Source organism: Hemiscyllium ocellatum, chromosome 24, assembly GCF_020745735.1.
Source record: "Hemiscyllium ocellatum isolate sHemOce1 chromosome 24, sHemOce1.pat.X.cur, whole genome shotgun sequence".
Classification (NCBI taxonomy): Eukaryota; Metazoa; Chordata; class Chondrichthyes; order Orectolobiformes; family Hemiscylliidae; genus Hemiscyllium; species Hemiscyllium ocellatum.
Genome location: NC_083424.1, coordinates 10,996,203 through 11,009,742, shown reverse-complemented (window position 1 = coordinate 11,009,742; position 13,540 = coordinate 10,996,203). Strand labels below are relative to the sequence as shown.

At 46.0% G+C, this 13,540-nt stretch overlaps 1 protein-coding gene across 1 annotated transcript in view; it reads left to right on the top strand.

The window, feature by feature from the left end:
* Positions 1-5,043, top strand: part of wscd2 (WSC domain containing 2) — a 307,700-nt gene extending 302,657 nt beyond the window's left edge. The window contains exon 8 of the mRNA XM_060843467.1: positions 3,905-5,043. Within this exon, the coding sequence (XP_060699450.1) occupies positions 3,905-4,257 (353 nt within the window). The 3' untranslated portion in view covers positions 4,258-5,043. The remainder of the gene's footprint in view (positions 1-3,904) is intronic.
* Positions 5,044-13,540: the final 8,497 nt, after the last annotated feature.

Sequence of the window (13,540 nt, the reverse complement as noted above, 5' to 3'; positions counted from 1 at the left end):
AATCCTTCATCAGGAAGCCCGATGAAGGGCTTTTGCCCAAAATGTCGATTTTCTTGCTCCTCGGATGCTGCATAAACTGCTGTGCTTTTTCAGCACCAATCTAATCTAGTTTCTCATGCAGTTTTCACCTCTGTCACCTACCCTAGACATGACGTCCATCTACTCAACCTCATCAAAGTATTCACTACTGAATTGGCATCAGCTGCAGCTCCTGTAACTACCGTAATGGGTTGGTGTTATCCAAATCTGTCGTTCCTTGAAAGCTGATGCTTGGAACAGGGAGGAGACTTCTCTCTAAATGTCCGGTGTTGTGTGTAAAGCCCAATTCTGAAAGTCCCTGAGCCCCAGTTACACTTGTCCAAGTGAAAGCCTCATATGGAAAATTGAGCATACGAATGTCAAACCAACAGGCAGGATGACTCATGGAGAAGAAGGAAGAGCTTATATTGCGATGACAAAATTTGAATTAATGAAATAGTTGCCAGTTACATTTATTTGAAGATGTTTTAAGTGACATAATTAATTGTTTGTGAATTTCCATTGCAAACCACAGCAGGAGCTGTTATGATGTACTCGCTACAGTGACTTTGCCACGTTAGGACCCCAGCCTCATCTTTCAGCTTCAGACATGGTGTCCCGGCTGCTGCCTTTGCTGAGGCTGAAGTATCTGTTACATTGTCACACAGTTCCATGGCATTAGTTTTATGATCTCCTCGGGGCCATTGTAAAGCAAAGTTTTATGTGCTGTGATTACACAAGGTGAATTGCCCTATATCTGCTTAATGAAATAGCTTCTCTCTCTGATGATTCAGTGGGGACTTGGCTACAGTTAGCTGCTTAATCAGGCATCTGCTCTGCGCATCTGACTAGGAGAAACCGAACAAGAAGTTCAGACACTGAGGCATCACTGGCTCCTTCCCAGCTATCTGAGCCAGGAGGCTGTTGCCTCGAGTTGAGAAATGACTGCTGGTGGATGGAACTACTTTGAGAAGGAAAAGGAGTGCAGTCATTTTTAAAAGACCTTCAATTTTTTCTTTATTGTTGGGTGTTCACAGGGAAGTTTCTGCAGGAAGGAGAGTGGGACTATGAATTTGCATGTTCACTCCTCATTTAATCTCCATCACATACAGCTACCTTTGGGACATTTGTCCTTGTGACAATAAAGATGTGCCAGAAACATCTTGACAGCTTCATCTTATCAGCTTATTTTTTTTCTCCCAGTACAATATTTCTTACTTGCGCATCCAAATTGCACATCCTAATGCAGTGCTGCATTTGTTTATCCTCATAAGTCCCTCATGTTTTCAGGAAAAAAAAACATGCATTTATTATTTCATGTTTACTTTTGCTCATTATTGGTTGAGTGTATGACCCTACAGGCTTAAGTCATTCTGTGGCACCATTTAAGTGACGTCTTTTTAGAACGTAGAAGCTTGAGGCAACCAGGCAATAAACATCTCAAGCCTGACCCCCTTTGTGGTTTAAACATAGAAACATAGAAGATAAGAGCAAGAGAAGGCCATTCAGCCCTTTGAACCTGCTCTGCCATTCTTTGCGATCATGGCTGAATGTCCAACTCAACAACCTAATCCTGCTTTCTCTCCATAACCTTTGATCCTATTCACCCCAAGTGCTATATCTAGCTGCCCTTTAAATACATTCAATGTTTTGGCACCAACTGCTTCCTGGATAATGAATTTCACAGGCCCACCACTCTCTGGGTGAAGAAATGTCCCCTCATCTCCGTCCTACATCATAACAGCAGTGGTTAGCACTGCTGCCTCACAGCGCCAGGGACCCGGGTTCAATTCCCGCCTTGGGCAACTGTCTGTGTGGAGTTTGCACATTCTCTCCGTGTCTGCGTGGGTTTCCTCCGGGTGCTCCGGTTTCCTCCCACAGCCCAAAGATGTGCAGGTTAGGTGAACTGGCCATGGGAAATTGCCCGTAGTGTTAGGTGCATTGGTCAGGGGTGAATGTAGGGGAATGGGTCTGGGTGGGTTACTCTTTGGAGGGTCAGTGTAGACTTGTTGGGCTGAAGGGCCTGTTTCCATACTGAAGGGAATCGAATCTAATCTAATCTAAGTGGTCCACCCTGAATCCTCAGACTGTGATCCCTGGTTATGGACACTCCCATCATCGGGAACATCCTCCCTGCATCTACTCTGTCTAGCCCTGTTAGAATTTTATAAGTCTCTATGAGATCCACCCCCCCACCCCCAACTATTTGTCTGAACTCCAGTGAAAACAATCCTAAGCCCGTCAATCTTTCCTCATACATCAGCCTTGCCATACCCGGAATCAGCCTGGGAAATCTTCTCTTGAGAGCAAAAGCATCCTTCCTCAGAAAAGTTTACAAACAGGAATCAATAAACTGTGAAAAGTGGAATTTTGGACTGAGAAAACAAGTCCTGGGTGCAGTGCAGACTCACTCTGAAAGGAGAACAGGTCTTGTTTGTTGTAGAGAAATGAAAATTAAGGCATGCACTTGGTATACACAGGCCTCAGCATCTTGATGCACTTGGACAGGACAACCAAGACAAGGGAATGCATGTCAATAGTAAGACCCTGCTGAGAGCCGTGTATATCAAGAGAATGCTTTTGTTTTCATTGCTGTACCACGAGCATGACATGATGAGCCTGCAATGCTCCCAGGGCCTACCCTTCGACACGCTTTCCCTGAAGCGCCAAGGATATGGTCCCTTAAGGTAGTGAGACAGGTAGATAAAGTGGTTAAAAAGACATATGACATATGTGAAAAGGCATAGGGTTTATGAGCAGGGAGGTGATGCTGGAATAGTCTAAACTATTGATTAGGCCACAGCTAGATTACCGTATGCAGTTTTGGAGGGGTGTGACAGATCTGGAGAGAGTGCAGAGGAGAGTTTCCAAGATGTTGCCTTGGCTGGAAAGTTTCAGTTTTGAAGAGAGAGGGGACAAAATGGAGTTTTTTTGCAATGGAGCAGACACAACTGAGAGGAGACATGGTTGAGATGTATAAAATTATGGGAGGAACATATGATGAGGGGCATAGACAGGTTTGACAGTCAGGAACTTTTCCCCTTGATGGAGGGATCGATGACCAGGGACATTCACGTAAGGTGAGGGGCAGGAGGTTTCGGGTTTAGAGGAGATATGAGGGAAATATTTTCAGAGGGTGGTGAGTGTCTGAAACTCACTGCCTGTGAGGGTGGGAGAGACAAAAACCCTCATCACATTGAAGAAGTATTTAGAAGTGCACTTATGATGCCAAGGTTTACAAAGCTGTGTGACAAGTGCTGAAAAATTGGATTAGAATAGTTAGGTTAGTTTAGAATCGCTAGGTTAGAAATAGTTAGATTAGTTTAGAATAATGTTAGTTTTTGACCGGTGCAAACTCAATGGGCTAATGGCCCTTTTCTGTGCTGTTGACATCTGTGACTCTCTCTCAAAGTTGATGGGTTGTGTACTTCGGCAGCTCTTTTAGGACATACACCACACAGAATTAGTACAAACAATGGAGATTTAGAAGCTTCTGGATGGATGCCTGGTCTGCAACATGGTTGCTAACCTCAGCTGAGATATGGAATTTGTTTGGACTGAGAGTAACCCACTCAGGAGTTTACGTCTCTGACCCATGACCAATGTTTCCAGTCAGAAAATGTGCACATCAGCAGAGGCCAGAACTGTGTTAATATTAGCCTCAGTGTCCATGACTCTGCCAGTTCAGTGTCAGACAGGATGCCCCTTGCATGTGATACTGAGAGGAGGTTGACACCAGGGTCCCTAGGCCTAGCCTTAGCAACAACTATTGGAGTTGGAAAAACAAAATGAGCACTTTCCTTTTGAATGCATTACAGAGTTCAGTTACCTCAGATATGAAAAGAAGTCTTTACGAATTGTAATATCTTATCTGTTTGTTCAACAGAGTGGCCAGAGTTTGTGAAGAACTATGCACCTTGGTGGGCATCCCACACACTGGACTGGCTGAAGTACGGCAGGAAAGTCCTGGTGGTTCATTATGAAGATTTGAAACGTGATCTCTTCAACCAGCTGAAGAAAATGGTGTCCGTGCTGGGCCTCGACGTCTCTGATGACCGGCTACTTTGCGTTGAAAGCCAAAAGGACGGCAATTTCAAACGCTCTGGCCTTCGCAAACTGGAATATGATCCCTACACACCCGAGATGAGGAAGATGATTGATGCTTTCATCAAAACTGTTGACACGGCTCTCAAACTGAGAAACCTGACTGGTGTCCCTGAGGACTATGCCCCCAGATGATTTTGTCAGTAAATGCTTTCAAAACATGGCTGTATCTCCTTTCCCTTTCCCTGGCCAGGACTCCTCTCCACCCAGTGGGTGGCTTCTTTTTTGATACTCTGCAGCTATTAGCTTTCCAAGTGCATCAACTGTCTAGAGTAAAGGTCACCAAATGCGGCTGGGGTTAGTAACCTTTTAGTGTAGACTTGCTAGCAGACAATCTTTAGCAAGTGGGGTGTCACGAGTAAGGGACAATGACTGGTATGGAATCCATGCAACTTTTTTAATGGGAGTTTGACAAACAGGCTCTTTGAAACTGAACAATACTCTTAGTTATCGTTTTGTTTCAGCTAAGGAGTGGTGCTGCCTACCTACAGAGGGAAGGGATTATCTGGGAATAATCTCTGACGAATCTGGTCCTCTGCACCGAATTGGAGTGAAACTGGGGTAATTGAGTTGGCAGCTAAAGTCTTCTTGTTTACATAGAGGAGAGCGGAGGAGAGGGTTGGAGAGTTGGAGAGAAACATTTCAACAGCATTTCACACCTCGCTGACATAGCAATAGGTAGGACGATACTGATGTGCACCCTTTGGTTTGTCAAGATGACTGCACAATCCATTCCTACTTCAGTGAGAGTTGACCAGTGAAAATGAAGGATGATGTCTTGGACTGGGAAGTAGGCCTGAAAGTATTGTACCAATAAGAATGAGCAGCAACATGATAGCTACCAGTAAGTTAACCATACACACAGAGTTTGCAAAGATCACATGAGCTGCCTGAAACAATAAATTGCTCCTAGCTATCCAATATTCCGTGAAAACCTCAATTATTGGCTTTAGCCAAATAGCAATTAAACCTATAGTTATTCTCACCTATACAATTTGACCAACCAGGTTGTCACTAAATTATTTCAGCTTCTGAGTCGCAGAGCAGGAATCAAAGAATTTTGCCTCCCTTGAGGGAAAATAATTGCCCCGAACAGTCAGGGGACAGGGCAGCTGTTGGAGGGAATTGGAGCCACCACCCCAGATGCAGGACAGAGGTAAGCCACTAAGGAATGGAGGTTGGGGAGTGCTCCTTCAAAGACCTACCTCAGTTCTCTGGGAGAGGTAGTTTTGTTTCTCAGTGCTTCAAGGGATGCTTTTCTGAATAAGTCGTCAGCTTGAATTTCAAGAGACCTTACCCAAAAGCATTTAAATCTCCCCGAAAGAATTGTAACTCCCACACAATGAGTGAAGGCCCACGGTCCAGCGAAAAATAGACTCAGCCTGATCTCAGCACTGAGTTCAAATGGGGGAGTTCCCACATTTGGAAACCATGACTTATGGAGAAAATGAGGACTGCAGATGCTGGAGATCAGAGTCGAGAGTGCGGTGCTGGAAAAACACAGCAGGTCAGGCAGCATCCGAGGGGCAGGAGAATCGACGCTTTGGGCATAAGCCAATGAAGGGCATATGTAACATTGATTCTCCTGCTCCTCAGATGCTACCTGACCTGCTGTGCTTTTCCAGCACCACAAATCATGATTTATCCCCATCTCCCCTTCCTCAGCAAAAGCAGGATCGATCTGGAATTAGGAGAGGAATTCTAGATCTGGGATCACACTACTTTTGAAAGGTCCAAGAGTCTCCAGGTCTCCATGTAAATCCAGGCCTGATTGCTGAGTTGACTGGTCTGGCATTTGTCTCCCACAACCTGGCCATCTATTTGCGTTAGCATTCTGATCAATTGATGTAGCATCTTCTAAGAATGCATTCTCTGCCATTCTCCAGGAATTGGCTTTCTCTGGTGATCTACTCAAAAGGAATAGCCGTCTTCAGTTTTTCAGTTTCAGTATCAACTATATGAGGGACATGGGAAAGAGACTAAGTAGCTAATACCATTAATCGTCCACTGCCAGAAATACCTATTCAATGACAAAGACTAAAGGAAGGTTATCCTTCATTGCTACAAGACCAAATTACAAGGGGGGAAGTATTTGTCATTCAGCTATATAGCATCCTGTTTGGGATCTTGTCAAGTGGTGGTGAAGTCCATATCTCTGAGCCAGATCATCACACTCTGAATTCCAGACTTTTTTTCCTCAATTGAATCCAAATTTCACCCTCTACTGCAGCAGGATTTGAACCCAGGTCCCTAGTGGGATCTCTTGTTTAATGATCTCTAGTGATAGCACCACTAGGCCATTGCCTCACCTTATACTGGAAGATGGAATTGAGAAATATCGTTGCAATCCAATGGATTAGCAGAGCAGGGCTAAAGGGTTGAATCGCCTCCTCCAGTTTGGAATGCTCTAATATTCCACATCATCTGTCTCTCTGGGAAGTCTTTTCAGCATATTCTGCATAAACTAATGACTGTGATTTCCTTTTGAACTAGGACCCGTGCTTCTATGATCAATTTATCTATTCCTAAAGCAGGAAAGTCCTGTAGTTGACCCCTCAACTAGCTTTCACAACAGCCTCTTCGGCCAGTGAGAACTAATGGTCGTGTGAGCCTTCGGGAGTGTGGCAGAGATTGAATGAGCCTGAAAGGGGGCTTTTATTCACATGTAGTACGTTATACAGTCATAGAGTCATACAGCACAGAAACAAACCCCTCGGTTCAACTCATCTATGCTGACCAGAATTGCAAACTAAACTAGTCCCACCTGCCTGCACTTGGCCCATATCCCTCTGAAAATTTCTTATTCATGTACTCATCCAAAAACCTTTGAATCATTGTAACTGCACGCCCACATCCATCACTTCCTCTGGAGGTTCATTCTACACACAACCCACCCTGTATGTAAAAACATTGCCCCTCATGTCTTTTTTAAATCTTTCATCTCATGCCTTAAAACTATGAAGTCTTGACCTGTAATTAAAGGTTATAACTTTATGACTTCAGAAATACCCCACCCTAGGGAAAAGACACTGGCTATTCACCTTATCTGTATCCTTCATGATTTTGTAAACCTCTTAAGGTCACCCCCCCCCAAACTCCAATGGTCCAGTGAAAAAAAGCGAGGAGCCCTTCGCCCACCTCCAACACACTGCATCCACCTGGACACCCCGCGCTGGCCTATTACCCGCCCTCGACCTCTTCATTTCCAACTGCCGCCAGGACATTAACCGCCTCAACCTGTCTACCCCCCCTCCCCCACTCCAACTTCACACCCTCACAACGCGCAGCCCTCCAATCCCAACCTCACCATCAAGCCAGCAGATAAAAGCGCACTGACCTCTACACCGCTGAAGCCAAACGCCAACTCGAGGATACCCCTTCCTACCGCCCCCTTGACCATGACCCCACCCCCCATCACCAAACCATCATCTCCCAGACCATACAGAACCTCATCACCTCAGTAGGTCTCCCACCCACAGCTTCCAACCTCATAGTCCGGGAACCTCGCACTGCCCGGTTCTACCTCCTTCCCAAGATCCACAAGCCTGGCTACCCTGGCCAACCCATTATCTCAGCATGGTCCTGCTCCACTGAACTCATCTCTACCTACCTCAACACTGTCCTGTCCCCCCTAGTCCAGGAACTCCCCACAAACGTTCGAGACACCACCTCTTCCAAGACTTCCGTTTCCCCAGCTCCCAACACCTCATCTTCACCATGGATATCTAATCCCTCTACACCTCCATCCGCCATGACCAGGGCCTCCAAGTCCTCCATTTTTTCCTCTCCCAACGTCCCCAACAGTCCCCTTCACCGACACTCTCATTCGTTTGGCCGAACTGGTCCTCACCCTTAACAATTTCTCCTTTGAATCCTCCCACTTCCTCCAGAACCAAAGGGGTAGCCATGGGCACACGTATGGGCCCCAGCTATGCCTGTCTCTTTGTTGGCTATGTAGAACAGTTGATCTTCCGTAATTACACCGGCACCACTCCCCACCTCTTCCTCCGCTACATTGATGACTGCATTGGCGCCACCTCGTGCTCCCGTGAGGAGGTTGAGCAATTCATCAACTCCACCAACACATTCCACCCTGACCTTAAATTTACCTGGACCATCTCTGACACCTCCCTCCTCTTCCTGGACCTCTCCATCTCCATTAATGATGACCGACTTGACACTGACATTTTTTACAAACCCACTGACTCCCACGGCAACCTGGATTACACCTCTTCCCACCCTACCTCTTGCAAAAATGCCACCCCGTCTTCACAATTCCTCCGCCTCCGCCGTATCTGCTCCCAGGAGGACCAGTTCCACCATGGAACACATCAGACGGCCTCCTTCTTTAGAGACCACAATTTCCCTTCGCAGGTGGTTAAAGATGCCCTCCAACGCATCTTGTCCACATCCCATACCTCCGCCCTCAGACCACACCCCTCCAACTGTAACAAGGACAGAATGCCCCTGGTGCTCACCTTCCACCCTACCAACCTTCGCATAAACCAAATCATCCGCCGACATTTCCGCCACCTCCAAAAAGACCCCACCACCAGGGATATATTTCCCTCCCCACCCCTTTCCGCCTTCCGCAAATCCCGTTCCCTCTGTGACTACCTGGTCAGGTCCACGCGCCCCCTACAACCCACCCTCCCATCCTGGCACTTTCCCCTGCCACCGCAGGAACTGCAAAACCTGCGCACACACCTCCTCCCTCACTTTCATCCAAGGCCTTAAAGGAGCCTTCCACATCCATCAAAGTTTTACCTGCACATCCACTAATATCATTTATTGCATCCGTTGCTCCCGTTGCGGTCTCCACTACATTGGGGAGACTGGACACCTCCTAGCAGAGCGCTTTAGGGAACATCTCCAGGACACCCGCACCAATCAACCACACCACCCTGTGGCCCAATATTTCAACTCCCCTTCCCACTCTGCCGAGGACATGGAGGTCCTGGGCCTCCTTCACCGCCGCTCCCTCACCACCAGACACCTGGAGGAAGAACGCCTCATCTTCTGCCTCGGAACACTTCAACCCCAGGGCATCAATGTGGACTTCAACAGTTTCCTCATTTTCCCTTCCCCCACCTCACCCTCGTTTCAAACTTCCAGCTCAGCACTGTCCCCATGACCTGTCCTACCTGCCTATCTTCTTTTCCACCTATCCACTGCATCCTCCTCCCTGACCTATCACCTTCATCCCTTCCCCCACTCACCCATTGTACTCTATGCTACTTTCTCCCCACCCCCCACCCTCCTCTAGCTTATCTCTCCACGCTTCAGACTCACTGCCTTTATTCGCGATGAAGGGCTTTTGCCCGAAATGTAGATTTTGCTGCTCCTTGGATGCTGCCTGAACTGCTGTGCTCTTCCAGCACCACTAATCCAGAATCTGGTTTCCAGCATCTGCAGTCATTGTTTTTACCTACCTGAAAAAAGGTCCAGCCTATACAGCCTATTTTTTTTTGCCCAAACCCTCCATTCCCAGCAACATCCTGGTAAATCTTTTCTGAATCCTCTTCAGCTTCATAATATCCTTCCTATAACAGGATGACCAGACCGGACACAGTGCTCCAGAACAGCCCGCACCAGCTGAGAGCACAGATTTTCACTCCATTCCAAACCCATGGACAGAGAGATAATCACAAACTAACAGTCTGCCATTTCCCGGGTTCTGCTGTTCATCCAACCTGGAGTTCGTGGAATCACCTCCTTCAGCTATGTTCCTGAAAGAATCAGCACATTGATGTCTCCAATGTAAGTCTATTACACGGCCATCAAAAAGTCACAGTACTCTGTACTAATTCACAAAATTATTCCTAAGAGCCATCTCCCTCAGTACTGTAGTGAAAATGCTGCAGGGAAAGCAGACTGTTACACAGGAATCAGAGCAGACCATTCAGCCCATCAAGCTTGCTCCCCCATTCAACGAGATCTGATTGTAACCTCAAATCCTCATTTTCCCTGCTCTTGTTAACCTTTCACCCCATCACCTCATGAGAGTCTATCAACATCTACCTTAAAAATAGAAATGATGCAGTACAGGAGGGAGCTATTTGGCCCATCTTGCCCATGCTGACCCAAAGACACCCAGGTGCCTTTTCTAATCCTGCACACACCCGATAGCCCTACAGCTGATAACATTTAAGGTGTAGACCTATGTACTTCCTGAAAACATTTTGAGTCTCTGATTCCACCACCAACTCAGGTAGTGAATTCTACACACTCCCAAAACCTGAATAAAAAAATAAAAGTTCAAGGACTCTGTTTCCAACTCCTTTTCAGGAAGAGAGTCCCATAGATTCATGACCCTCTAGGAGACAGAAATTTGCCTAATCTCTATCTTAAATGGTGACCCCTAATTTATAAACAGTGGCTTCTATTCGACAATGAATGGTTTGGAAAATGAGTGGATTAGAATGACGTAGATTTATTAGACTCCACAATTTATTAATCCTGTGCAGGCCTGAGTCATGGGTTCAATGGTAATGGAAATGGCCCCTTTATTTTTGAATTATCTCTGGAAACTTTTGTAAGATTTCTCTGGAATTTCCTCCCTAATGGCATTGTGGGTCACCCCACAGCAGATGGTCTGCAGCGGTTCAAGAAGGCAGCTCACCACCACCTTTTCAAGGGCCAACTAGGGACGGGTAATAAAAGCTGAGCCAACCAGTGACGCCCACATTCCACAGGTGAAAAAAATAATCTTTTGTGAAGAAATGTGCTGCTTTGCTTCCCATCTCCACTGATGCTACTGCAGATTGACAATATAGGAGGAATCAGATAGGGGTGTGGAGAGTGACTTCATTCCTCTCTGGATCAAGGGGGCAGATTGGATATTGGTATTTCCACATCTGGCCCTTGTTCGGAATCTGTTACACCAGATTCCCAGCAGAATAATGGAGAGAATCCAGTAGAATGACCAAGAGGAATCAGCTCTCCCTCCCCACCTCTCCCCCACTCCCCCCCCCCCCCCCCCACCCCCACCCACAACGTGTGGGAACATCATTTCAACCACATGCTGTGGGTCATGGATATACCAGTCACACAGAAGGTTCAACATTACACAGCCCATCTGACAAAGTGACAGATCTGAAGAGACAGCTGCAGCAAAAAGAAAAGAGCTCCACTCACAGGTACACACATGGAGCAGTTAGTCAAACCATGTCTGCAAAAATTCCATCCAGGTAACAAGCTTCTGAGTGAGTCTTTCACATAATGTACCACTGTGACGCAGATATACCCTGTTGTCACGGGCAACCACAAGGTTCTGTGAAGAAAAAGCCAGCTCCTGATGATTTAGAGTTCAAACATTCTTTTCTAATAACTCCAGCTTCCACAGGTGGTGAGACAGTGCCACAAGCAACTTCGACAAAGAATCTTCTAATCTTTGGTAACAGGCCAATAGGCAGGAGGAATCCAACGTGGATGAAAGAGCTTGGATACTAGCTGGTGACACTTCCAGTAACTGAACTGAGGGGTCTAAGAGAGTATCTGGTTGCTGTGTAATATCAAATTGTAAGCAAGCCCACAAATGTTTACCTGTGTTTAGTGTTGTTGCTGTAAATTGAAAGATGATCAAAGTCAGAAGTCTCATGACAACAGGTTATAGTCCAACAGGTTTAATTAATATCACAAGCTTGCGGAGTGCTGCTCCTTTTTCATTTACAGTACCAGCAGCACTCTGAAAGCTTGTTTATTTTAAATAAACCTGTTGGACTATAACCTGGTGTCCTGAGACTTTAGATTAGATTACTTACAGTGTGGAAACAGGCCCTTCGGCCCAACAAGTCCACACCGACCCGCCGAAGCGCAACCCACCCATACCCATACATTTACCCCTTACCTAACACTACGGGCAATTTAGCATGGCCAATTCACCTGACCCGCACATCTTTGGACTGTGGGAGGAAACTGGAGCACCCGGAGGAAACCCACACAGACATGGGGAGAACGTGCAAACTCCACACAGTCAGTCGCCTGAGTCGGGACTTCTGACTTTGTCCACAGCAGACCAACACCAGCACCTCAGCATCATGGAAAGATGGTGCATATCGTGTGTCCCCACTCAGAGGAATGTCAATCTGCTTCCTTTTCTTGGGGGTTGGGGGAGGGAGCATGTGGCAGGAAAATGTTTTCAGAGAAGTCTGACCAGATTTTCTTGCTGAACTGTCCTGATTGAGTGTCACAAAGTGTGCAGGCAGAATGAAAGGACCAGCAAAATGCTGGGCAAGTCGGCACTACCTTGGATCTAGTCAATCCTGTGTGCTGTAGGTCATAGGAATACTCTTCGGATTGTCTATTCTCCAGGACTACCTTGGAGATACCTAGATTTGAGAATTGATCCCCAGAAAAATGTGAGGAGTAAAAACCCAGGTGGAACATGATGAATGAAGAGGGAATATGAGGCAGGGCTCTTCAAGCTGATATAACTTCCAGGGATGCATCAATAAAGAGTGGGTAATCATTATTTACATAGGCACCTGAAAGTAACAGCCAAACTTAGAGAAAAATCTGTTGAAGACATTTTTTGTGTAAATTTCTCTTTTGTCTTGGTAATTCTTTGTGACTGTGAAGGATGGAAGCAATCAAATACAAGCGTTGCATTTTCTGGTTCGAGGTAATACCAATCTCATATTTTGAATGATTTTCAAGGAAGATGCTTTACATCAATGAAGGATTTGCAATGTGTTTTATTCAGGCTTAACAGTCTGGTCTTGTGCAAAGTCAAGACATACTGACTGGGACTTACTGAGCGTTTCAGGACCAGGCAGCTGATCAAAGGCCTAACCTATAATTGAAGAGCCTAACCTCATTGTGTTTCCAATATAGCCTTTAAAATATGGAAACAAGCTACTGAGATGCTCCCAGAGTTTTCTCCAAAGCCAAGGTGGTTGCCATTCTGATCAGCTCCTGGCAAAAGCACCATACCCAACTCTTCATTTCCGTTGTCTTTCTTCATTCCTCAGCCTGAACTGATAATAAGCAACTCAAGAGCTGTGTGTGATCTAGAGCTGAACCTCAACACCGATTGTGTTCATCACCAAAGCTGTCTCTTTCTTTGAATGCAATTTTACGACAGTGGTCTGTTTTGAAATCTCACCACCATTAATCTCTCACCCACACCATTGCAACATTTGAGTTCTCCTCTGCTTCCCTTTTGCCAATATCCTTGTTCCATTTCTACCTCCTCGAAGATTATCTTTGTCTTCCCTCGTCTTTGCCATACATACCAATGCACAACTCCTCTTCTATGCTACTTATCCTCTCATAGGTGAATCCTTCCCTCCCCTCCACACCATTCAAGATGTGTCTAATTTCAAAGATGCTCAAAAAGCTCAGCATCAAGCAGGACAAAGTAGCTCACTTGTTCAACACCCAAATACCACTTTCAACAATCCTTGCTCCCAACACC